The sequence below is a fragment of the Toxorhynchites rutilus genome, chromosome 3 (assembly GCF_029784135.1).
Source record: "Toxorhynchites rutilus septentrionalis strain SRP chromosome 3, ASM2978413v1, whole genome shotgun sequence".
Taxonomy (NCBI): Eukaryota; Metazoa; Arthropoda; class Insecta; order Diptera; family Culicidae; genus Toxorhynchites; species Toxorhynchites rutilus.
The window spans coordinates 8,675,139-8,698,729 of record NC_073746.1 but is presented as its reverse complement, the minus strand read 5'-3'; the positions used below and the strand labels follow the sequence as shown (position 1 = coordinate 8,698,729).

Sequence of the window (23,591 nt, the reverse complement as noted above, 5' to 3'; positions counted from 1 at the left end):
TAGATTTGTTTTGCTTTATTTATCATTAAATTTATCAAAGAGATTTCCAGCCGAAAGCCGAACATATAACTTTTCTTTACTTTTCATTTTTGTCGATATTCTTAGCATTCTAAGAGCTTGAAAGATTGACACAAATTACACATCAAGACTCCAAAAATGCTAGTAAATTGACAACTTGCCAGTTCTGGAACATAAAATCGCACTCGTAGTCAAAACCATGGTCCTATTTTACTTGCTTACATATGAATTACATATATACATTATTCAATTTTTTCAAAATTTGTTATTTCATATACCGTGTAAATCGTGTAATCGTGTAAAACAGGTACCGTGTAAACAGAGGGATAGGTGTATTAACACAACTGAATTTATTTCGCGATGCTACACGTTCGGAAGTTAGAATTGGAATGAATCTTTTACGTATTCGTATTCGTTTTTTTCTTCCTTTATGCTGTACGTCGGGATGTGTCCGGGGATGTTTTTGTTCGTGTAATTATGAACACACTGCCTTTCGATGGGAAGGGAGTGGCTTGAAGGATTGGAAATTCTGAAAGGATACTAGTTTATGGAATACTTGCTCTTCGTTCGCATTTTCGGTCGCGAACACTTACCTACCGGCTATTATTACGTAATTACATAACGAAGTTTGATTTTCATATATATATATATTTTTTTTTTTGCAAAAAAAGGCGAATATAATGACTTATTTACATGCATAAGTACATATTTACTTAAAAAAAGATTTTTCACAAAACGTCCGCTTATTATGACTTCCCTTCGATTGCATTATAAACGGGTTACACTGTATGCAAAAAAATATCGAACGGAGGATGTTTTGAGATATAAAAGTTTTCAATATTAGATTCAGTTTTTGAGCAATATTTTTTAACATTGTATTTTAAATGTTATTTTTCTCTAATCTCAATTTCTCGTATAGACGAGTTTCGTCCAAGATGGTAAAACTATTTTTGAAGAACTAAAATGGTAAAACTATTTTTGACGAACTTATGATTCCTGATGTGATTTAATACAAAAAAGCTCTCCATAAATCTCCTTCTAAATGCAGCCATTCTCGAGATATTTAAAAAAGTATTTCTAATTTACTGTCTTTTTCATAGTAAACTAGCTGACCCGACAAACTTCGTCCCGCCCAAAATTTGTTTTTCGTTATCAAATCCACGTTTATTTTTCTAAGCACACGTTCATGGGTCCAATCGCAGAACTGTTCATTACCTTTTTGTTCATTACTTTTTTACTTACCTTTTACTATAAAATTCCTAGTACTTCTACCAAATCTAGTCATTATAATATCAGATTATTTTCAGACAGAATTCTCGTTCAAGATTTTTCAACCACTTGCAAATAACATGTTTCTCCGTTACATGGAATAAATGTTTGATACAGAAAATATGATAGAATAAAGACAACCCTAAATCGCCCCTTGCCCTTAGAGAGGGGGTAGGTGTGTGGAACCACCATAGAAACATTTATTGCTTCCTAAAACCTCTATATGCACATTTAAGTTCAATTAGCATGATTAGTTCTCGAGTTATGTAACTTACCCCCTCCCTTTGAAACCTCCACATGCACAATTTCATTTCCGTTTGCTTGATTAATTGTCGAGTAATGCAAAAAATATATGTTTAAGAGTAAAAGTAAATTGGAGTAAATTAGAAATGTTTTTTTTTTCAAATATCTCGAAAATGGCTGCATTTAGAAGGAGATTGATGAAGAGCTTTTTTATTTTGAATCACACCAGGATTCATGATTTGTGGCTGAAAATGATTATTAACATACAAAAAAATCGAAATTTCGAAAATTCATAAGAAATCGATGTTTCACAAACTTCGTCAAAAATAGTTTTACCATCTAGGACTTATTTTTAAAATTTTCTACATGGCTTCTATTTTATATGAAAAAAAATCAAATATATATATTTTAGGTATTGCACATTGAAGTTTTTTTTGTAAATAAAAAAAGAGTCCTAATTGTTTTTCTCAGTGTATATTTTTTCACATTTTAACATCAATACTCTATAACTCTTTCTAAGAAACACTATTTCGATTCGACTCATAGTTTTTGAGATATAAATTATCAAAGATTTCTCTTACTAAAATCGATACGCCCTTTTCAAAAGTTACACTTGAGTCAAAAAAATCCCAATTGCTGTGGAAAACTCATATTTCCTCCAACCCAAACGGAATAAAGTCTGCTTCATTTAATATTGGAACAAATTCTTTTGCTCATTGTGGCGCTCCTAGTGGACGGATTTGGAAACTTTTTTCACCCACGTGTCGGGAAATTCATTACCTTTCACCATGTATTTATGTCATAACACCAAACGATAGCATTTTGTAAACAACCGCCATGGAAGCCGAACGGAGAGATAAAATTGTGCACAGTTTTCTTGAAAATCCATTGTTGTCGGCATCTAAGCTAGCTAAACAGCTTAAAATGCCCAGAAATACCGTATGGCGTGTTATCAAGCAGTACAAGGAAACATTGACGACGGCTCGGAAGCCGCATTCGAAGCGTCGGAGTGGAACTGTCGACCGGAAACTGCGTGGGAAAGTCATCAAGGCCGTCAAGAAGAATCCCAATCTTTCAGACCGCGATTTGGCCAATTAGTTCCAGGCCGCTCACAGTACGGTGCGACGAATTCGTCTCCGGGAAGGAATAAGGTCATTCCGAGCCAGCAAACAACCAAATCGGACGCTGAAGCAGAACAATGTGGCCAGAATCCGTGCTCGAAAGCTGTACGACCAAGTGCTGACCAAGTTCGACGGATGTATTCTGATGGACGATGAGACCTACGTGAAGGCGGACTTTGGGCAAATCCCAGGTCAAAAATTTTATTTGGCGACGGCTCGGGGGGATGTACCTGCAAAATTTTAGTGTTTGCGGATAAATTCGCCCGCAAGTACATGATTTAGCAGGGGATATGCAGTTGTGGACAGAAAACCAAAGTCTTTCTCACTGACAAGACAATGACATCAGAAGTCTACAAAAAAGAGTGCCTACAGAAACGGATTCTGCCGTTTATTCGTGCCCACGACCGTCCAGTAATGTTTTGGCCGGACCTCGCAAGCTGCCATTACAGCAAAACGGTTATGGAATGGTACGCAACGAACGGGGTCAGCGTAATACCGAAGGACCTCAACCCCCCAAACTGCCCCCAGTTCCGGCCGATAGAGAAATACTGGGCAATCACGAAGCGGAGGCTTAAGGCAAAGGGAAAACTTGTTAGGAACATGACTCAAATGAAGAACTGGTGGAATCAAATCGCCAAAACCGTGGACGAAAAGGGTGTGCGCCGCCTAATGTGCCGAATTACGGGAAAAGTACGAGAATTTCTTCGAAACAGCAATGAATAATTTTTTTATTTTTTTTATGAAAGAGTAAAGAAAATGCTACATTTGTATGAAAAACAAATTTTGAATTCGTTAATAAATGATTGAACTACACACAATTGTTTGTGTTCCAATTTAGACTTCATTTAGACTTTACAAACTTTCATTCGAATCAAAAATACATGTTTTAGAATCTTTATTTAATTCCTCAATAATAGTAGGTCCGCTGAGTGTGTTAAAGAATCCCTAATACCCTTCCCATCGTACCCACTTTTCTATTTGGATATTGTTAGTGTTCGCTACGAAACGTGTGGTTTCCTATGGCGGCTCCTGGTACACGAAGGTACGGAGAAGTAATCCTAGCGGTGGGTCAACATTGATGCCTCACAAGCAGTCTTGTAAACGGTCGACATTTTTGGTAACGTTCACATAGTTCTTTGTGTGAAAGTTTTGGCTCAATATGTACTGTGAACGTGACCATTTGAAATTTGAGGACACTCCAAGCAGTAGCTAATGACACGAAAACCCCAGAAACAAAGCGCAAAATCTCCTACGAGGGAAGGGTCCGATGCATTTTTTTTTTTTATAAGGACGCTGGGATGGTCGATGACGCATCGAAAGTATGATTGCTTCTGCAAAAGTTCAGTCCACGAGCGCTACAATAGTTTCGTTCAGCCGAGGCTCGCTCGTGAGCTTACATTCACAGAGACCGCCTTCTGAGCAAAAAAACGTTTTTTTTATGGTGACCCTAACACAACATAGAAAAAAGGCGCTATATCGGTTATTTCAAGAGATAGAAAAAAACATTGTTTTTATAACATTGTAGAACTGTGTTTAGCTCTATCTATAAACATAAGAAAATTAGAATTATTATTTCATCGTAAATGTTGGTCACCCCATTTTTGACAACCTCGAAAAAAGCGCTCTATCATATGCAACAACTTTGTCGAAGACAGTTTTTGTCTAGAGAATAACTGTCAAGCTCTAGATGCCAATTTCCACTTAAATGCACCTCCTGACCATTGTGCATTGGCTTCGTTATCGTCTAATTGTTGTACTAAATAAATTTTCAATAAATGGAATAATGGATGTTTTGTTTTCTCTTGAAATTGTATTCCGGTCTGTTCAAATATATACGTAATAATATTATTTCGCTTGTGGTCTCTTTCAGTCACGGGAACGACAAAAAATAAACACGGGAATACCCAGTTAACTGCCCAAATGTGTGCGAACTCATATTTTCCCACTTGGGTGCATTTACAAACAAACGATTTTGCATGTTCGTTCATCACGGTAGCAAAAAAGAAACGAACAGTTGACGCATCATGCATCGGGGCTGAAATGAAATTTCAAGGAGCTATCGATATTTATAATTACTTAAATAGTTTGCTTTCGAAGAAGTCTTGAGCCATTGCAACAAGTGTTTATGGACAATACGTAAAAAACATCTCTCGTAGATCTTTTATCTTTCGAATAATGTTATTTTCATGCAACTTCGTTCATCCGGTAGAAAGATATTAACCCTCAAAATCAGAGATCGAATTGATCTAGTCTTCGAAGAGTTGTGGAATGTTGAAATTTTCGTCACTTCCTTTTCACTGAAAGTTCTTTTTCATGGAGAAAGAGATGTGGGAAAATCTCACTCTCTCTGAAGTTCAACGAGAATGCTTTTTCGTCTCTCATTTAGTACTGAAAATATGGAGCAAAACATCAAAGCTAACTTTACCAACGTTAGCCTGTTAAGACAGCGTCTAAACCTGCTAGACCTGTAATTGGACAGCGTCTGAAATGTACGAATATTACATCATCCATCTCATGTTCACTTTAAAATGAATTAAATTTTACTGCATGTTTTCATGCAAAGTTTTCAGTGGTACTGAAGAAGTAAAATACCAAAGCGAAACCATTTCTCGGCTAATAACTCCTCGAAAAATAAAAATCGGCATTGCGTTTCTCGCGAGAATCATACCCGGGGCGGACCGTCTCCCCTACATTACGCCACTGCTTAGATCTGATAATCGGTACGTATTTCGCAGCCCAATAAGATATTTGGTTGTGCTATCAATATGGAGAGAGGTATTCACTGAGTTTTATAGAAGCGGGGCTGTTCTGAGCTGACTGATGACCGTCTCGGTAGAAGATCCCAAATCCAAAGCCATAGGGTAGTGGCCGGACGAAAATTCCTCGAAGATGGAAGTATCTCGGGGATAGCCACATTTGATAAGAATATATCCAGGATGGAATGGACTCCCGATTGCTGTCTTCATTTGTCTCATTTGAATCATTAATCGATAAAACAGTAGTGAATGAACTTTGTCTTGTATTCAGATTGATCACATTCAATCTTTTTGTTTCAAAATTACTAATGTTTTGCTAATTCTATTCTCTTCTTACCCGCACAGATTAACCAACGGCATGGGTCCCACCGAGGAGCCAACGTTGGACGCGAACGAGATCATGGCATCGGACGAGCTGAACTGCGAGGATCCACTGTATGATCCGCTCGCGCTAGATGGATGCGATACCGACCTGAACCTAAGCAATGCCAGCGTTACAACGATTGGCAGCGCGGTCGGCAGTGAGCCGGATAGTAGTTCCACCGGCAAGATAACCCTTGTGGATGTGACCAGTCTAAAGGGCAGCTCCACCACCATCTGCCTGAAGCGGGACTACGACTGCTCGGAGGATGGTGTGGAAAGTGTTGAAAATGGGACTTCCAGTGTTGTTAATGGACATGACGACAGTGGAATGTCGCTGGAAAATGGGCACAATGATGAGACGAAGTCTCAGTCTTCCGCCGTCCTGGAAGACGAGACCTTTATCGCGGTGGAAAGTTGTGTGGACGGTAATGTGGTAATTGATGGGCAAAGTTCTACGGAGGCACACGAGCTCTCTAACGTTAGGCAAGCAATAGGAGAATCGACGACGAAAGCTGCTACTGCTACCGAAAGCAGCAGCAGCACGCAACCGAACGAGGAAGAGGAGGCAAGTGACGGTTCGGATTCTGGGCTTGGTTCTGAACCACCGAGGACAGCTTTGAACCAAGTGAAAAGTAATCTCAAAAGACACTCGTCAGTGGAAGCTACGGGAGCGAGCAGCGAGAAGCGACCCAAGAGGGCCATAACTTTCGATGGTGTGACCGTATACTACTTCACACGCATGCAAGGTTTCGGGTGCGTCCCATCACAGGGTGGATGCACGTTGGGAATGGAATTCCAACATATGCATTCGAAGTAGGTTCCTTGAATTAATCTTGCATTAGACGAATTTCATGTCAACTCGTCTTAGGAGTTGGCAGCACCATCTCAGATAGTAGTGAAACGTTATGTGTGTAAAGGCATGGGTCATTTAAGCAACTTTGCATGCTTGAAATATTCGAAAAAGAATTAGACTACTTTATGAAAAAAGCCAAGTTTTTATCTTTATTTTTTACAAAAAAATATTACCTAAAAACTATGATACCTACAACATTCTTGCCAAAGGATGAAATGTAGGAAATTGTCTAAATTTTCCAAAACACCAAAAAATCTTTGAAAAAGGAAAGTCGCTGAAAATAGTTATTTTAAAAATAAAAACACACTTATTTTTTAAAATTCCCAAAAACGTTCCACCTAAAATAATTTTTTGATATGAATTCTATCGAACATTCACGTTCTCTTACTAAACGAACGTTTATGGGTTCAATCGCAGAACTCTCCATTGATTGATATGCTAATTGGTCCTTTACAATTCTCTTTTGCTATAAATTTCTTTTTACTTCTACCAAAACTCGTCATTATAATATAAATTTACATTCAGACACGATTTTCACTCAAGATTCTTGATTAACTTGCAAATAAAATGTTTCTCCGTTACATGGAATATATGTTTGATACAGAAAAGTAAATTTTTATTCTAACTTTTATTTTTACAGCGCGTTATTTCACCTGAGAATCAAATCCCATTTTCGCTTCACACCAACGGAACGCGAAGCCTAATTCCACAAACGCGAAATTCAATTGGACTAACAATGATGTAATTGTAGAACATATGGAAATTAATTTATTTCGAACCTTCTTCGAAGCTTTTCAAAAACTCTCACCATAAGAGACGAATGCAACAAAGTAAAGACGGCTCAAATCGGACCATCCCTTCTTCGGGATTTGGGGGTGTTTTGAGATAAAAGAAAGTTTTAAATATTAAATTCAAATTTTGAGTAAGATTTTTCAACAGTGTATTTAAAATGTTATTTTTCCTAAATAGCTAATTAATTTCCAACAACTTTAGTCCCCTTCATTCCGCGCGGCGAGTGAGGTGCGATTACTCAAGTCACTGCATTCCCGTAGGCGAATGGCGTGACTATAATTTGTCACTAGGTGAGATTTGAAGTCGTGTCCTTATATGTTATCGACTCGGGTATCAAAAAGATGTTGAAAAGTTAGGTAGCTTCCACAAGGGAGCGAGAAGCTTTGATATCTCACGTCACTCGCCGCGTAGAATAAGGGGGTTTGTCAAACATCATATTTTAATCAGACATCTGGATTTTGAGTTACGATTTTTTGAAAAAAATATCAATGATTTTAAAAATACGCCCTTTTCAAAAATAAATCGTAATTTAAATAAAATTATAATAAAAATTGTGATTTTGGGTAACTTCCATTATGAATACCAAGTTTCGAAAAAATCGGAGCAGGTCGGGTCCAAATTTTCTGTTTTTTGGCCGATTTGACATGGAATTGACATGTCTGATTCTTATGGACTCGGAAACTACTGAACCGATCGACATGAAAATTGCTATGTAAAGATTTTTGGGGTCTTATGGTAGTTTGAGACCCTTCCCTCCTCTCTGAAGGGGGGCTGTCATACAAATGAATCACAAATTTCTGCATAAATCGAGAACTAATCAAGCAAAAGGAACCAAATTTGGTATATGGAAGTTTTAGGAGGCAATAAATGTTTCTATGGCGGTTCGACATTCCTCCTCCTACCTAAGGCGAGGGGGGGGGGTGTTTTGTGGTTGGTTAGCATTATTTGAGAATTAATCAAGCAAACGAAACCAAATGTGGGATGTGAGGATTTTTGGATACGAGGAATGTTTCTATGTTGATATGACACCTGTCCCTCCTCTGGAATGGAAAGGGGGTCCCATAAAAATAATACACATATTTCAACCAAACATGGCAATTGAAAATTATCGGAAAACTCTGAAGGAAAATTAAATTAAATTAAATTAAGGAAATTTAAAAAAAATATGGATTTTAATGTGATAAAATGCCCTCCTCTATCGTCTTCTAACTATATAATTAAAAATGAATCGCCAAATGTGTTGATAAGAGCAAAACTCGAGAGAGAAATTGTCCGATTTAAGGCTGTCTTTATTCTATCATATTTTCTGTATCAAACATGTATTCCATGTAACGGAGAAACATGTTGTTTGCAAGTGGTTGAAAAATCTTGAACGAGAATTGTGTTTGAAAATAATCTGATATTATAATGACGAGTAGAATTGTAGTAGAAAAGTTGAAAAAAAACTCAAAATTTAAAAAAACTCAAAAAAATCTATCAGACCAACACCTACAACATTTTAGTCTAAGAATGGAATATAGCAAATTATTTAGGTTTTCAAAAAAAATTATCAAAGGAATTTTTGGAAAAAAAATCATTGAAAAGAAAATATTTTGAAAATTAAAATTCAATTTTCTCGAAAATTTGTTTCTAAAATTCTGGAAAAAATAGATAGAAATTGCCCTTAAATTTCCAGCAAGTCGCCCATACATCGGAAGATAGGCACATATACATGGAAAAAGTTTTTCGAACAACAACTTTTTCACTTTGTTATTTGAAAAAATGCTATTAATGTTTAATTCGTAACATTTTTATGTATAAATTATCGCAACTTACATGCTCTGCTAACTTTTCTCTATTTAGAAACATGTCAAACGTGAGAATTTACACACAAAAATGCTACGAGCAAAACATTATTTTCATACAAAAATGACTTATATTCCAAAAACTTTAACAGATAGAGAATTTACGTCTTCGACAGAATCGTCATATTTTAATAAGATCTGAAACTTTGTCAAAAACACTATATCGCTACCTTGAGTTTAGAACAAAATTAAGATTAGTTGTATTGTTTTTAAAGAAAACATAAAAAAGTTGTTATTAGAAAAACTTTTTCCCTGTAAAAGTGCCCATCTTCCGATGTATGGACGACTTGTTGGAAATTGTAAGGGTTATTATTATATATTTTTGGGAATTAAAAAAAAAACATTTATGAGAGAAAAGAATTTTAATTTTTAAAATAACTTCTTTTTCAGCGAATTTTTTTTCTAAAAATGTTTTGGTATTTTGTGTGAAAATTTAAACAATTTCCTACGTTTTATCCTTTAGCAAGAATTTTATAGGTATCATAGTTTTTAAGTTATAAATTTTTGTAAAAAATTAAAAAACGAAATTTGGCTTTTTTCAAAAAGTAGTATAATTCTTTTTCGAATATTTCAAGTGTGAAAAGTGGCTTAAATGACACATGTCTTTACACCCACAACGTTTCACTGCTATCTGAGATGGTGCTGCCAACGGCCAGTCGAGTTGGCATGAAATTCGTCATTAGTTTGTATACTAATTTGTTGTTTTTCTTTAAGACGTTTCACCCTCGCGGAACATGCAGCCGAGCAGCGCAAAATGCACCGGGCGCAATTGCAAGAACTGAATCCTCGTAGTAGTTCCAGCGAGGAAACGGACAGCGAAGAGGAACCAAGCGAAAGTGGTTCCGAAGCGGAAAGCGAATCGTACGGGTTTTTGCAACCAGTAACGACCCGGCAAAGGAGAGCCTTGTTAAAGGCGGCTGGTGTTCGAAAGATTGATACCTCGGAAAAGGACGAATGCAGGGTGATTAGAACATCTAGGGAAGTGTGTGGGTGTACGTGTCGAGGTTACTGTGATCCGGATACGTGTGCTTGCAGCCAGGCGGGAATAAAGTGTCAAGTGGATAGACCAAATTTCCCCTGCGGTTGTACACAGGATGGTTGTGCCAATGTGGTCGGAAGAGTAGAGTTCAATCCGGCACGAGTGCGGACTCATTTCATTCATACCATAATGCGGCTTAACCTGGATCACAAAGCGAACAATGAGGATCACAACGTAATGGGGATGCATTCGGTAAATAGCTACGGTAGTGGTAAGGACTGGTCTAGCGGACCAGTGCGATTACCTGGGTTGTATGGCATGGTTGGTGTTAATGGTGCGGAGTCCTTGGACGGTTACCATCATCATCTGCAACAGCAGCAGCATCAGTATGGTGCAAATCATAGTTATCTAGCAGGCCACTCGGTTTCAAATGCAATTCCTCCAAACAGTGATTCGTTGGATCTGCATTACGCCTTTCGAGATTATTATGGGGCTGCTCAGCATACCAACGATCAACTTGCTATGTCAAATCCCCTAATGACCTCGTACTACGGGAATTATTCTACAAATATGGACCAATACCACCAACCTCACCACTCGAGTTTAGTTATAGAGCAGAGGCAACCGGAACCACATTCCTCCTACCAAGGTCAGATGGAAAGCGCCCCAAGCAGCTCGGCCATCATTGACGAAGAAGCCACCTTGAATACCCCCATCAATCCAAACTTCAACTATGACGATCAATCTGCTATGACCGATATCGAACCCAGTATCTCTGAACAACCCGTTCACGAAACAATCCTACCGGATCAGCAGCAAAGCCCGGATACATCTGCTCCATCGTGTAATCCGGATCACAATTCCAGTTCCGAGACTGTTGCCGAAGCACCGGCAACGGTCGACCCACAAGTGGAGGATCGAGCCTCGAGCTTGAGTCCTCAAAGCGGCGATTTCATAGACCTCAACACCCCACTGACCGCAGGCAGTGATCGACTGGTGGCTATCAATGATCTTCTCGCAAGCAGTCGTCATGCGGCGAACCTCGCTAAACAATCCATTATCGCCGAAGAGGACGACGAATTGAGTGACTTCCGGGATCTGCCAGTAATGGCCCTCCCAAGTGTAGTTAACAACAGTGAGGAACAGTATTCGATCAACAGCAGCGATACTCAACCAGAAGAAGTCCTTCCGGAGGGACTTCCACAGAACGCTAAAACGGTGCAGACGGTGGAAACGTCCGCAGAAAGCAGCTCGCACCCTTCGGATGTGCTCATCGAAACGAGCGAAAACTTAAGTGAAATCATCAAGAATAGTATTGTTCAAACCGTGTCTAATTAGCTGTAGAAAGAAGCTTTAGTAATGTATATTTAATGAATTGTTCATATTAATTTTGCTACTTTTGCTAGCAAATCAGTTTTGCTTCACCTTCAGGGTTAGCTAATTACAGTTTGTTTTATACTCTAAACATAATTTGGTTACATTTCACACAACTTTCTTTCACTTTTGTCGGGTTCATTTGTTTGGAATATCATTTAACTGGCACGAACTCTTCACATACGAAAGTAGTTCCCTCCCCAATAACAATAGTACCAGTAGCTATAAATCAAAGAAAGAGAAAAGTTCACAAAATCGATTCAACAAAACAAAAAGCGAACAAAAATTTACTGAAATTACTTCTTGTAGCCAATATTTCTAAGTAGACTAAACAATGCTGATTAGGTAAATGAAATTTTGAATTTATGGCAAAATGAAGCGAGACAGAAAGAGAGAGAGGGAGTAAGTGAAAAGTTGTCTCTCCTGATACAATTGAACCATTCTTATGTAAAGTAAATTAAGCAAATTTATCGAATGAAGTAGTTTCTAGGGAAAAACTTTTACCCATTGAGGTATGAAATTCGCTCATCCCCAGATCACATGAATTCAGGAGCGGCAAATATCAAAGTGCGAATTGATCTCGGGTGGATCTTCCCAGTATAGGAATGCGAATTGAACATAATAGGAAAACAAATGTACGCTAGAAATTGGAGAACGGCTCTTAGCGATCGTTTTCCTCTGTATATAAGTTTCATTAACAATTAACCGCCCCCTCAACAATATGGAATCATTGAACAAGACAAAATTCGAGAACTGTGTAAAATGTGAACACAAAATTATTCTAATTAATGATGAGAAATTAAAACAATTAAAACATATACCGAATTGTCGGATGAAGAAGCGAATGCACCCGAGTGCGTATCACAACTCCATACAAAGTTTGACTCTTGGATGTGTGAGGTGAAATGTTAGAAATTGTTATTATGAAAGACAATTTTTAGGCCAACGGATCATCCGTGAGCAATCGTAAGCGCCTTGGGAAGAAAGCAAAGCAGAGCAGTTTGGAACGGGATTAAGCTGTGTTTATTATCATTTCTGAGACTGGCTCAGTGTAGACGGTTACATCGTCATCGATTTCGACAACATTAGGGCCCGCAATGAAAAAGTCGGTAGAATCGTTCTGACTGTTAAAACGAATTCTACATTTTGGTGCCAGTTGGACATCAACGAGCGTCGGAGAAACCTCTAATCGTAGCTGAATGTACAGACCAAAAAGTCATTTCAAAGTCGATGAAAACAGACAAGGCAACTGCCGGAGAAACCAGAGGATTGGTAAGTATTCACAAATTATTACAGCTGTTGTTATAGAAGTTTATTTAACTCAAACTTGAAAATATAATATTCCAGATTAGACATGCTTCAACGTAATCTCGTCACAAATCAGAAACTTCCTGGCAATTTTATCAGCCAAAATATACTTAAATTTGCTGGGGGCATCTCATCTGTCAGTCGCCTTATAAAAATGAAGGCCTGGGTGCTGTTCAAAATCCATCTTCACGGACGTTGCGTCATCCATTTGTACTTCGTCAAAACCTTGTGCAACTTTCGAGCGCATTTTTTTGGGCCACAAGAACTTGCTTTAGCGTCCTGATCAAGCAAACCAAATGTCATGACAATTGTCATGCGTAAAGCGAAAACAGAATAGAAACATACGGTATGAGGCATGATGTCGACGCCAACCTCTCTCAGTTTCTATTCTGTTTTCGCATGACAATTGTCATGAAAAATGGTTTGCTTGGTCCTGATTGATTGCTTGCAGGAACGGAATTTAGGAAAACCTTCTTGCAGACGGATTCTCCGGTGTTTTCTGGCGATGTCGTAGTCCGTGATTTCCGGGTTTGCCTCAATTGTTATCAATACCTCCAACCTAAGCTTCCGATCGTAGATTCCACTACGATGCGCCCTCTGATCCATCCGAATAACAGTTGTGCATTCGCGGAGACGTTTCAGCACATCATACACGATCGATTTAGCCGCTTCCGGCGATCTCGCGATTAGTTAACAAAAACCACGCCGGGTTTTTAATGTCAAAATCAAATTCTCTTCTCTCGGCTTCCATCCACCACAACTTTTTCAAAACCAAATGGATCAACGTGTTTTTTTTACCATCGAAAGATAAAAATTTCCCAAACAAATTGCTGTCAAGAGGATTTCAGATGCGCCTACTACGACCGCTGCGATAAAATGAACAGTGAATCCGGATTCTAAATGTTTCAAGCTGTATGTCCACATATACGATGATAAGTCCCATAATAGCGAAGGTTTATCGAAAACAAGTGATGTGTAGAACGTCTGGTATCGGTTGGTATCTGGGAGTCCCCAATCGACATCGTGAAAGGAAAATGTGGGTAAGACGGGAGGAGGAGAGTTGTGGTGAAATTGAAGAGATGCCAGCTATCGACATCGAAGAGATATGTCCGCAAAGCCTTGCGGTACACGAGGAACCGGACAGTATCGGCCTCGATGGTGTTCCGAGCGTCTGACGACAATAGCACGAAAACAAAACATTCAGTTCTCACACGTCGAGAAGAGTCTAGCTCAGGATTTCCCAAAGTGGTCGTGAACCAACTTGTTATAAGAATGACTATTTCTACAATCAGAATTGAATTTTAGTGAAATATAGATATTACCAGGAAAAGAATGTTTCATCCGATGTGCGATTCTGTGGAAACAAATTAAAGGACAATGATAGCGTGAAACATTACAGTCCACTCGTAAATTAAGCAACAAAAACCTTCAAAGTAGTAGTTGGGGATCACCTTTCTAGCGAGAAAGTCACTGAAAAAAGATTCGATTTCATTCCTAATACTTCACTCCATTGTCTTCTATGCGGATGGATAGAGGTCACTCAGGTCACGGATGCTGGAGTACCGGGAAATGCTTGCAAAGCGCAATTTAAAGTGTATCGATATGGGCATATGAGGTAGGGTTCTCTAGAGAGATCTACAAAACCCCGAATTTCGAGCCTAAGGGGGGACCCCTCTGTGGATGGTCGGGAAATAACGAATTTTTGTTTTTTTTTCGGATGTTAGGAATAAAGTGAAGTGTTCGGGTATTTTGGTTATTGTTTGAGGTACAGTCAATCTCAAAATTTAGTATACACCCCGTGTTGGTTTGTTATTTTTGAGTTCTTCGGGGTTAAAAAGTAAATAGTTAAAAGCGATTCATGTTCATCGAATAATTGATCCTCTTCACTCTCATGTAGTGGTAAGAAAAAAATTGAAATGGTCACATTTCTACTTCATGTTCAAAAACAAACAAAAAATCTACAATTCAGACTGATTCTCGCTGCAGATTTTTTTTTCTTCTTGTTATGTGTTAGTCTTTTCACTTAGCACTCCTAATTTCGCTGCAGTTTTTTTTCTTATTAACAATGCACCGAGAAATGAATGTTATGTATTTTCACTTAGCACTCCTAATTTTTGCTGCAATTTTTTTCTTCTTATTAACAAGTTTCTTGGCCTTACACTTAGGCTGTCATTCCACAGAACTTTTTCTCCCTTTGAATCCTTGCCTTTTTTCTCTTCTTTATTACACACTATCGCGATCCGCACACCGCTCCGAAAAATGGGCACAACCTGTTAGAACTTTCACCGTTTTCTGTATCTATTTTTTTAACTTTGAACGAAAACTGATGTAAATTGTGCCGCACTTAATGCTTTATAATTATTCTTGTTCAGTTCTGTACACTTGATATCCGCCTTCCTGCACATATTTTCTGTATCACTATCACTTATCACTAATTAATGGGTGGGCACCCACTGTCCCCACTTGGACAGTGGACACCGCTGTCACCACTTGTAGCACCTGGTTCGGCACTAGTCAGACCGTAGAATTAAAACACAACGACGCGCGGTAAGAGTTCCGAGTATTACTTTCTCGAGCCTAACCGGCTCGAATGCTTTTATTAAACGTTCTGGTTTACTAAATTTTACCTTATTTACTAACTTAAAACCTAAGGCGCGCGTTCGTCGCGCTGAACTTCCGCGCACGCAAGCGATCAAACAAACAAAACTAACGGTAACCCGGCTGACTGTAGCGTCGTCACGCTGAACTTCCGCGCGCGCAAGCGACCACACAATAAACAAACGAAAGTGTGCCAAGTTCACAACGGGGTTTTTTCTGAGCTTGAGCTTGAGCTTGGGTAGACTGTACAATTCGTAGTTGCTCTCCGTGATTGACCTGAACCAACCAAATTGCACAAAGAACACACAGAATGACGCTTGGGACTAGCAAATCATTCTCGTTGTGCAATTTTCGGTGATTCGAGCTTTCAATGATCAATAACGACGCCGGCCACGTCCTTACAGTCACCAGGGGAAGGGTAGGAATGTTAGTATGATATTCGCCGCCCGAAGGCCAGAAGGGTCGCCTCTATAGCGTGGTTCCCTAGCGTTTATCATGGAAGGGATAGTTTGTTAGTGGGAAGGGGTAATAATCAGGATTCACTGTGGTAAGTGATGTGATTATGCTAACGCAAACTAGAGATCACTTGACGAAACGAAAACATGAAAACCAAATGCATTTTGTAGCCGTGAAGATATTAAAGGGTGACCTGAAAAGGTCTCTGCAAAAGGATCATAACTCTGGTAAGTGAATTAATTTTGTAAGCGTGGACCCAATTACTCGTTGAAACGAAAACTCGAACATCAAATGCATTTCGTAGCAGCTGAACGGTAACCTGAAAAAAGAAAATCAAATGCATTTGAAGATTGAATATATTGAAGGGTCATCTGATAAGGTCTTATCAGACTCGGATCGGACTTAATACTTGTGCCTAGTCGCACGTCATGCTCTTCCATTGTAATACACGGAAATCACGGAAGTTTTCCGAATTGGGACTCTAGCATCTTGAACCTAGTCTTGCAATTTATATTTGAACCTCGAAAAGGAAAACTTGATACCTGCGATTTGGATTTGTAATAAAAACTAACAATTTCTCAAGTAATCAGTCGAGCAATTATTAACGAAATCATTGTTCTTGTAGTAAGGGTTAGAATAACATAATTGAAGGAAAAGCAACGTCAATCCTCTATTAAAAAAAAACCGAAAAGGAGATACATACAAGAAGAACTCACTGACATTCAAGGTAAACTACTAATCCCAAGAAAAAACATGGGTGAGCAAAAGAGACAAATGTAAGTTAATTCAAACTTTTCTCTCGACCTCCGTAACATTCTCATGGTCGAAACGCACACTACATTGAATATTCTTGCATGGAAATCTTATGGCCGCTTGTACATACACATCAAAGTCAACGTCTAGCTAGATTTAAAAGAAAAGAAAATCGATGTTACGTTGACGTCAATGCGCTCTTTACCACGAAGACAATATTAGATATATAAAAACCTCTAAAACTAGTTCACAACGGGGTTTTTTCGGGGGGGAAAACAAATTAATTGGATAGGTCCGTGTCGCAATAATTCGACACATTCGGGTCGCTACATAACCGTATTCTACTAGTCAATCCCTTTCATTTTGGCAAAATATGTAGTCCATCATTTGGTAGTGGCAGCCATCTTGGATTTGCATTTTTTATAAATAACCGTATTCTACTAGTCAAGCCCTTTCATTTGATACCCATATTAACGGGGTTTTGGAAAACGCATATCGATGAGGTTTTGAGAAAATATGTGATCCGCCATTTTGTAGCGGCCGCCATTTTGAATTTTCAAGATCATGAAACACACACGGCCTGATTCTACGCGGCGTGTGAGGTGAGATGACAATTGTCACATCACCATCACGCAACTCTCCTCACTCTATTCCTACAGTCGTTTCGGATGCCGTGAGAGGTTCATTTGATGTATGTGAGAGGATGAACAGCAAGTGACAAGGCGTTCATTCTGCTGGTTGCCAAATCTGATCAGAGATGCCACATTCGCACATGTGTTCACGAATTTGCAGACATTTAACTTTTATCACAACCTTTTATTCCTGCTGCAGGCTATTTAAAATAGTGACAAAACATTATTGATTCCATATGATAAACGAAGCTGGTCAGTATGTCAGACATTAGCACATATTTACAAATATTTCAGATTTTTATCGCATATATTTGAGAAAAAACATCTGGCATCCCAGAATTTTATTTGTTTCGCTCAGAGAGGTCAGATATTTGTTTTGCTGCAGTCAGTACCGTATCTATAGATCTGATTTAACCTGGCCTGTTGTTAGTGTATCAGGACATTCTGCCGAATTTGCAGGTATTTGATTTAGATTTGGTGAAACAGTTGATTGCATCCTGTAAAGTTTAGCATTTTTGTTTGTTTTGGTCGTAGTTGCTGCTGCTCTCTGCACTCTCAGTGTTAAATTGTTGCTCTGGCTCCGGCTCGGGCATATACCACGGCTTCTGAAATGGATATGCAGTTCGGTGACGATGACTCGCGGATAGATAGATGAAACACAAGACCCATATGATAGATATATTTTAGAGAAAATAAATAGATTTCATGAAATGAAAATAATTTCGGTGTGCTTATTCGTCCAATTGAGGAATAACAGACTCACTACCGCTTTCACAAAAAAAAACAAACTACTTGCAATTTGTCTTTCGTACTGTGAAAATTGAAGATAAATTGAATTTATTGATACATATAATACCATTACTATCGATTCTATACGACCCAAAAAAACACTTATTATTCCTCTTCCTTTTTTCATTTGTTTTCATGCACTGTCGACACCTCAAGACATGTCGACGATTGTCACCTAGAAATCCCAGTTCATGTGACAATCGTCACGTATATTTGAGAGCGGGAATAAAGTGAGAGTTCATTCAAGTGAGATTTCTCACGGCATACGCCTGGTGGAATCGCGTGACATAAGTGACAATTGTCATCTCACCTCACACGCCACGCAGAATAAGGCCGACAGTTTTATAATGACTACAGAGATAAAGGTATGTTCCAAATTTCAGATCAATCGGTCAACAGAAAGGGGGTCAAATTTCTATTAATGTGGGTCAGCGCTACAGACAAACATGTTACAAACATACAAACATACGAACAGATTACAGGGCAAGCTAAATAAAACCGTTTGAAAACGACGAATAGATGAGGATTAAACTAAACAAAAATTGTACTTTAGCATCCAAGGGTCACCATAAATTTATTTCTATCTGTTATTGATTTTTTCTATAACTGTATACAAAAGAAAAAGACAATTTTCGAGAAAAAATCTTGAAAAAGTTTTTGTTAGAAAAACTTTTTTGCCTTAAATATGCACAAGTTGCGGTGTATGGAAGAGTTGTAGGGCACATATTCGTCTACCATTTATCTGCCATTTCATCAAAATCTGAGATGACCATTTTGAGAAAATCGACTTTTAGTTGTTGAAATCGATTTTTTTCAGTGTAGGATCAGTTTTTTGTAGATTTGTAGAGACTTAAACCTTTCGAGTAAAAAAAAAAATTATAAAAAATGACCAAAAATATTTAGCCTTTTTTTCGTCTTTTACTTTCTTGCCCAGCCAGGCTTTTTGTTGTCTTTGTTTTTTCTTCTTTTTCTTTGCTTCTAAGAAGATTTAGACTTTGAAGTTCATTCGCCTCTATGTTTGTTTTTAGAATTATTCAATAATAAGACGTCGCATCAAACGCAAGATGATTTATGAATGGATGGCTCAGCTGGATAAAAAATGAGCTACAATCCGTACGAACAAAATGTTCGAACCGAGTTCATCCGTGCAGTGTCTCAATCCTCAACTGCAGGAAAATGCACACCTACAAACAACTGAAACACAGAGAACACCCCGTTGAACACAAAGCGGAAAATGCATCGAGCGCAAATCGTGAGCCTCCCCCGTTCGTTTTTATTATCATTACGATCTTGCAATCAGATCGAGAACAACACATCTTCCCGATGTATCCGAAGAGTGAGAGTGAAAGTGCAATTTCGATTTAGTACAAAACAGTTGTTAGTAAGCGATAGACGACGCCGATAAGATGTCACCTTTGCGGTGGGGAATTGCGGGTGCTGGAACGATTTCACACGATTTTGTGTGCGCTCTGTCGACGTTGCCCGAGAGTGACCACCGAGTTGTTGCCATTGCCGCCAGAGGACTCGAGAATGCGCAAAAATTCGCCGATCAGCACGGGATTCCGGTGTTCACCGTTGGATATGAGGCTCTAGCGAAAAATCCACACGTTGGTAGGAAGGGTGTTATTTAATGTGTGACGCCAAACAAAATTTTCGATCGTTCTCATTCTCATTCTAGAAGGAGGATGAGATCGGTTTAAGTTCGTTGTTGTTTACCCTCTAAATATCGTTTTCAGACATTGTCTATATTGGCACGGTGAACAGCCTTCACTACGAGCACGCCATGATGATGCTGGATGCCGGCAAGCATGTCCTCTGCGAGAAACCTTTGTGTGTGAACGAGGGCCAGGCGAAGGCCTTGCTCGAATATGCCCGCGAGAAAGAACTCTTTTGTATGGAAGCAATCTGGTCAAGGTTCTTCCCCAGCTACAGCCACCTGCGCGAGCGAATAAGAAAGGGTGATCTCGGCGCAATAGAGGAAGTCAACGTTGAGTTGGGTTTTCCAATTAGCAATGTGGAGCGCATCCGAAGAAAGCATCTCGGGGGAGGAACAGTGCTTGACCTGGGAGGGTATAACATTCAGCTGGCTTTGCAGGTGTTCCAGGAAATTCCCGATGAGATCGATGCTGACGGGGAGTTGAACGAGGAAAATGTTGACATTGAAACCAACGTGTTGTTACACTTTCCCAGTGGCGGTGTGGCGACAATGAGAACCAGTGGGGTGGAGAATTTATCCAACAAAGCGGTGATTGTGGGGTCTGCCGGAAGTATCACGGTATGGTGAATTGTTTTCATGATAAGCGGAGTAGATACAAATGCATTCATTACAGCTGCATGACTTCTGGTGTCCGACAGAGCTAACCGACATAGATGGCACCATTCGATCTTATCCGCTGCCGAAGTCAAAAATCGAATGTATTCAGAAGAACAGCGTTGGTTTGCGATACGAAGCGGAGGAATGCAGGAAGCGACTGCTTGCCGGTGATTTAGAATCTGCCGTTGTGTCACACGCCGACAGTTTGGCTGTGGCGCGCATCCAGGATGTAATCAGGAAAAAGGTAGGTGTTGAAATGGCGGAAGATTATATTTTCAAACCATGAAAAGTTGGGTGTTGCCAATCATTATAGCATATTTGGTATTCATCAAAATAAATCGCCAGCCTGTATATGAATTACACATCAAAAAAGTATAATGGTCAACTAAGGTTGATTTCTGATTTGAATATATTGAATAACAGTGGGGTCTATTCCCGTGTTTACTTCATGGTCGACATCTGGATACGAAATTAATTTTCCACTAAAACATATAAAATCATCTTCAAATAAGATTTTTGTAAGAGATAATTTCACAAAATGAAAAAAAAGAAGTTTTCCATTCAGATTGAACACTAATTATTATTAATTATTATCATTATAATCTTTGACGATTCACTAACTCGTAAAACGAAGTTCAATGACGTGCCGTTCATTTCGTTTTCACCGTGAAGTGTATACGGGAATACAGCCCAGTATCTATGGAAATCACTTTTCAATTTCCACAGTAAAAATATAACTATGAATATATTGATATCTTGATAAGTGTGGGATAGTGTTAGAAAACATACATGTCTAAATCTAAATAGAACGGTTAGAATACCTCTAGTATCGAAATATGGTGCTTCTCTAGACGAACGTTTCCTATTAGCTTATAGTAGAGTATGAACAAGTATTTTTCTCAAGTTCCTATCCAGAATATCACAGCCATAAAGCCGCAAGACTTGAAGTATGCTAAAACCAGTGTTATCTAGAATACTCCATTTATCCACATACGAGGGGTGGTCCGATAAGAGAGATTACTTGTCGTGTAGTACATTCTCGTAAACGGCTACTGTCAAAATTTCAGCCGAATCGGACTCGTAGTTTTGTTTTGGCCGTGTGTTGAAGCGGGCGTGCCCGCGGAGTTTATGAAAATGGAAAAAATGGAAATTCCGCCGTCACCATGGCCAATTGCACTACGAACTGCTGCCCCAACCAACGTATTCCTCAGATTAAGTCCCGTGCAATTTTTTTTTGTTTCCAAACTTGAAAAAGTCACACGCCGGGCAGAAATTTAAGTCGAATGAGGAGGTCATCGCTGCCACGGAGGCCTACTTTGCAGACCTGGAGAAAACGTATTTTTCAGATGGATTAAAGAAGTTGGAGCATCGCTGGGTCAAGTGTATCGAGCTAAAAGGAGACTATTTTGAGAAATAAATCGCAACTTTTCCAAAATTTTTGTTTTTTTTTTTGTAGGCTAAGTAAGGTAAATGATCTTGGTTTGTCCGATTTGGGGTGTTTTTACGCTACTAGTAATTGCAAATGGATTTTTCTTCATGAAAATCACACATAATCGATACGAGTTTGGGTTTGTTGAAAAACCCCAAGTCTCTAGTCGCTAATACTACCACAAGGCGTTGAAAATATTCAAATTTTTATGTTTATTGACGATTTTCCTCAAAGAGGAATTATGATCATGGTTTGACCACCTCATCATGGTTTGTCCAAAAAATGATCATGGTTTGTCCGGCTTTAGAAATCACCATTTTTGAATGAAAACATTCAAGTAGATGTTACATTTATCATTGCTCGAGTTTACTGTCATCATATTGATCCATTCATAATTTAGGCTTTCTTCAGAATAATACCTTTTCTTGGGCATTTTGAAAGTGTTACCCTCAACACACTCAACACAGAGAAACTTTATTTCTGCTATGTGCGAAGGACACAATAAACAAACTGCAGCGCGCCAAGCGGTTGCCATAGAAATCATGTGGACAAAATAACATCATTGAATTGGACAACTCATGATCAGAATTGAGTTCATCAAAATGCGTTAATTTAATGGTTAAGCTATGTAAATCTGATACAAATGGTGTGCAAGCATGATGTTTACAATATTTGCAAGTGTTATAATCCAGAAAAGGTCTGAATACGTGCGAAAAAATCATCTGGTGATCGATTAAAAGTTAGCTCGAATGAGGGGCGCATTGACACAAATAGAAGGTGTATTTTATAATCCTTCAAAACATGTGATCCCGTAAAAAATGCTATAAAACTACTGTAAATCATAAAAAAGACAATTTTATTTATATGTTTTGAAACATTCGAATACCTTATTTGACACAGGAGCGCTGAATTAGAGCATTCAAAAAAGTGAGCAAACCATGATCATATTTTCGACTGGACAAACCAAAATCATTTACCTTACTTATCGGACTGCCCTCGTACGTGACGAACATGTGAGTGCTTAACTTTTTTGGTGATGTATTTCAATAACTGATGGATTTAAATGAGAAGATAGATTGCCTGCGATTAGTGCGGTTAGTCTTTTGAAATGTTTAGCAAATAGAAAGCAAAAATGTTTAAAATCTAGGGCCGTTTAGTATCCATAGGTCCCATAAGTGCTCTATCCTGAACACCACGTATGATGGCATCCGTTCACTGGTTGCCCTGCCGCAGCACATAACGTGAGTTCTTAAGCTTGGGCAGACTGTACACTTCGTAGTTGCTCTCCGAGATTGACCTGAGTCAGCGAAATTTCACAAAGAACACACTGAATGACGCTTGGGAGTAGCAAACCATTCTCCTTGTTTCTGTGATTCGAGTTTGAAATAGTCAATGACGACGCAAGTCACAAGTCACCAGGGGAAGGAAAGGAATGTTAGTTTGATATTCGCAGCCAGAAAGGTCGCATCTATAGCGGTGTTTCCTTGCGATTATCATGGAAGATATAGTTGTTAGTGGAAAGAGATAAGAATCAGGATTCAATGAAATTCTTTATTTCATGTCAAAGTACATTTGAAGCCATTACGTATGGATTTCTTTTGTATGGCCACCACGGGCACGCTTGCAGAAGTCCAGACGCTGAACCCAATTTTCGACGGTTTTCAAGCTTAAATCGGCCGATACTGCTGCAATTTTACGTT

At 38.8% G+C, this 23,591-nt stretch overlaps 2 protein-coding genes across 4 annotated transcripts in view; both read left to right on the top strand.

Moving 5' to 3' along the window:
• LOC129777482 (uncharacterized) overlaps nucleotides 1-12,423 on the top strand; it is a 65,213-nt gene extending 52,790 nt beyond the window's left edge. For all 3 annotated transcript variants that reach the window (XM_055783761.1, XM_055783762.1, XM_055783763.1), the window contains 2 exons: nucleotides 5,753-6,583; nucleotides 9,974-12,423. In XM_055783761.1, the coding sequence (XP_055639736.1) occupies nucleotides 5,753-6,583; nucleotides 9,974-11,576 (2,434 nt within the window). In that variant the 3' untranslated portion in view covers nucleotides 11,577-12,423. The remainder of the gene's footprint in view (nucleotides 1-5,752; nucleotides 6,584-9,973) is intronic.
• A 7,020-nt stretch (nucleotides 12,424-19,443) lies between these two features.
• On the top strand, nucleotides 19,444-21,355 carry LOC129778127 (trans-1,2-dihydrobenzene-1,2-diol dehydrogenase-like). The gene is made up of 3 exons (XM_055784832.1): nucleotides 19,444-19,759; nucleotides 19,885-20,423; nucleotides 20,479-21,355. The coding sequence occupies exons 1-3, from the start codon at nucleotides 19,555-19,557 to the stop codon at nucleotides 20,746-20,748; spliced, it is 1,014 nt and encodes a 337-aa protein (XP_055640807.1). The 5' UTR covers nucleotides 19,444-19,554; the 3' UTR covers nucleotides 20,749-21,355.
• The last annotated feature ends 2,236 nt before the right edge of the window (nucleotides 21,356-23,591 follow it).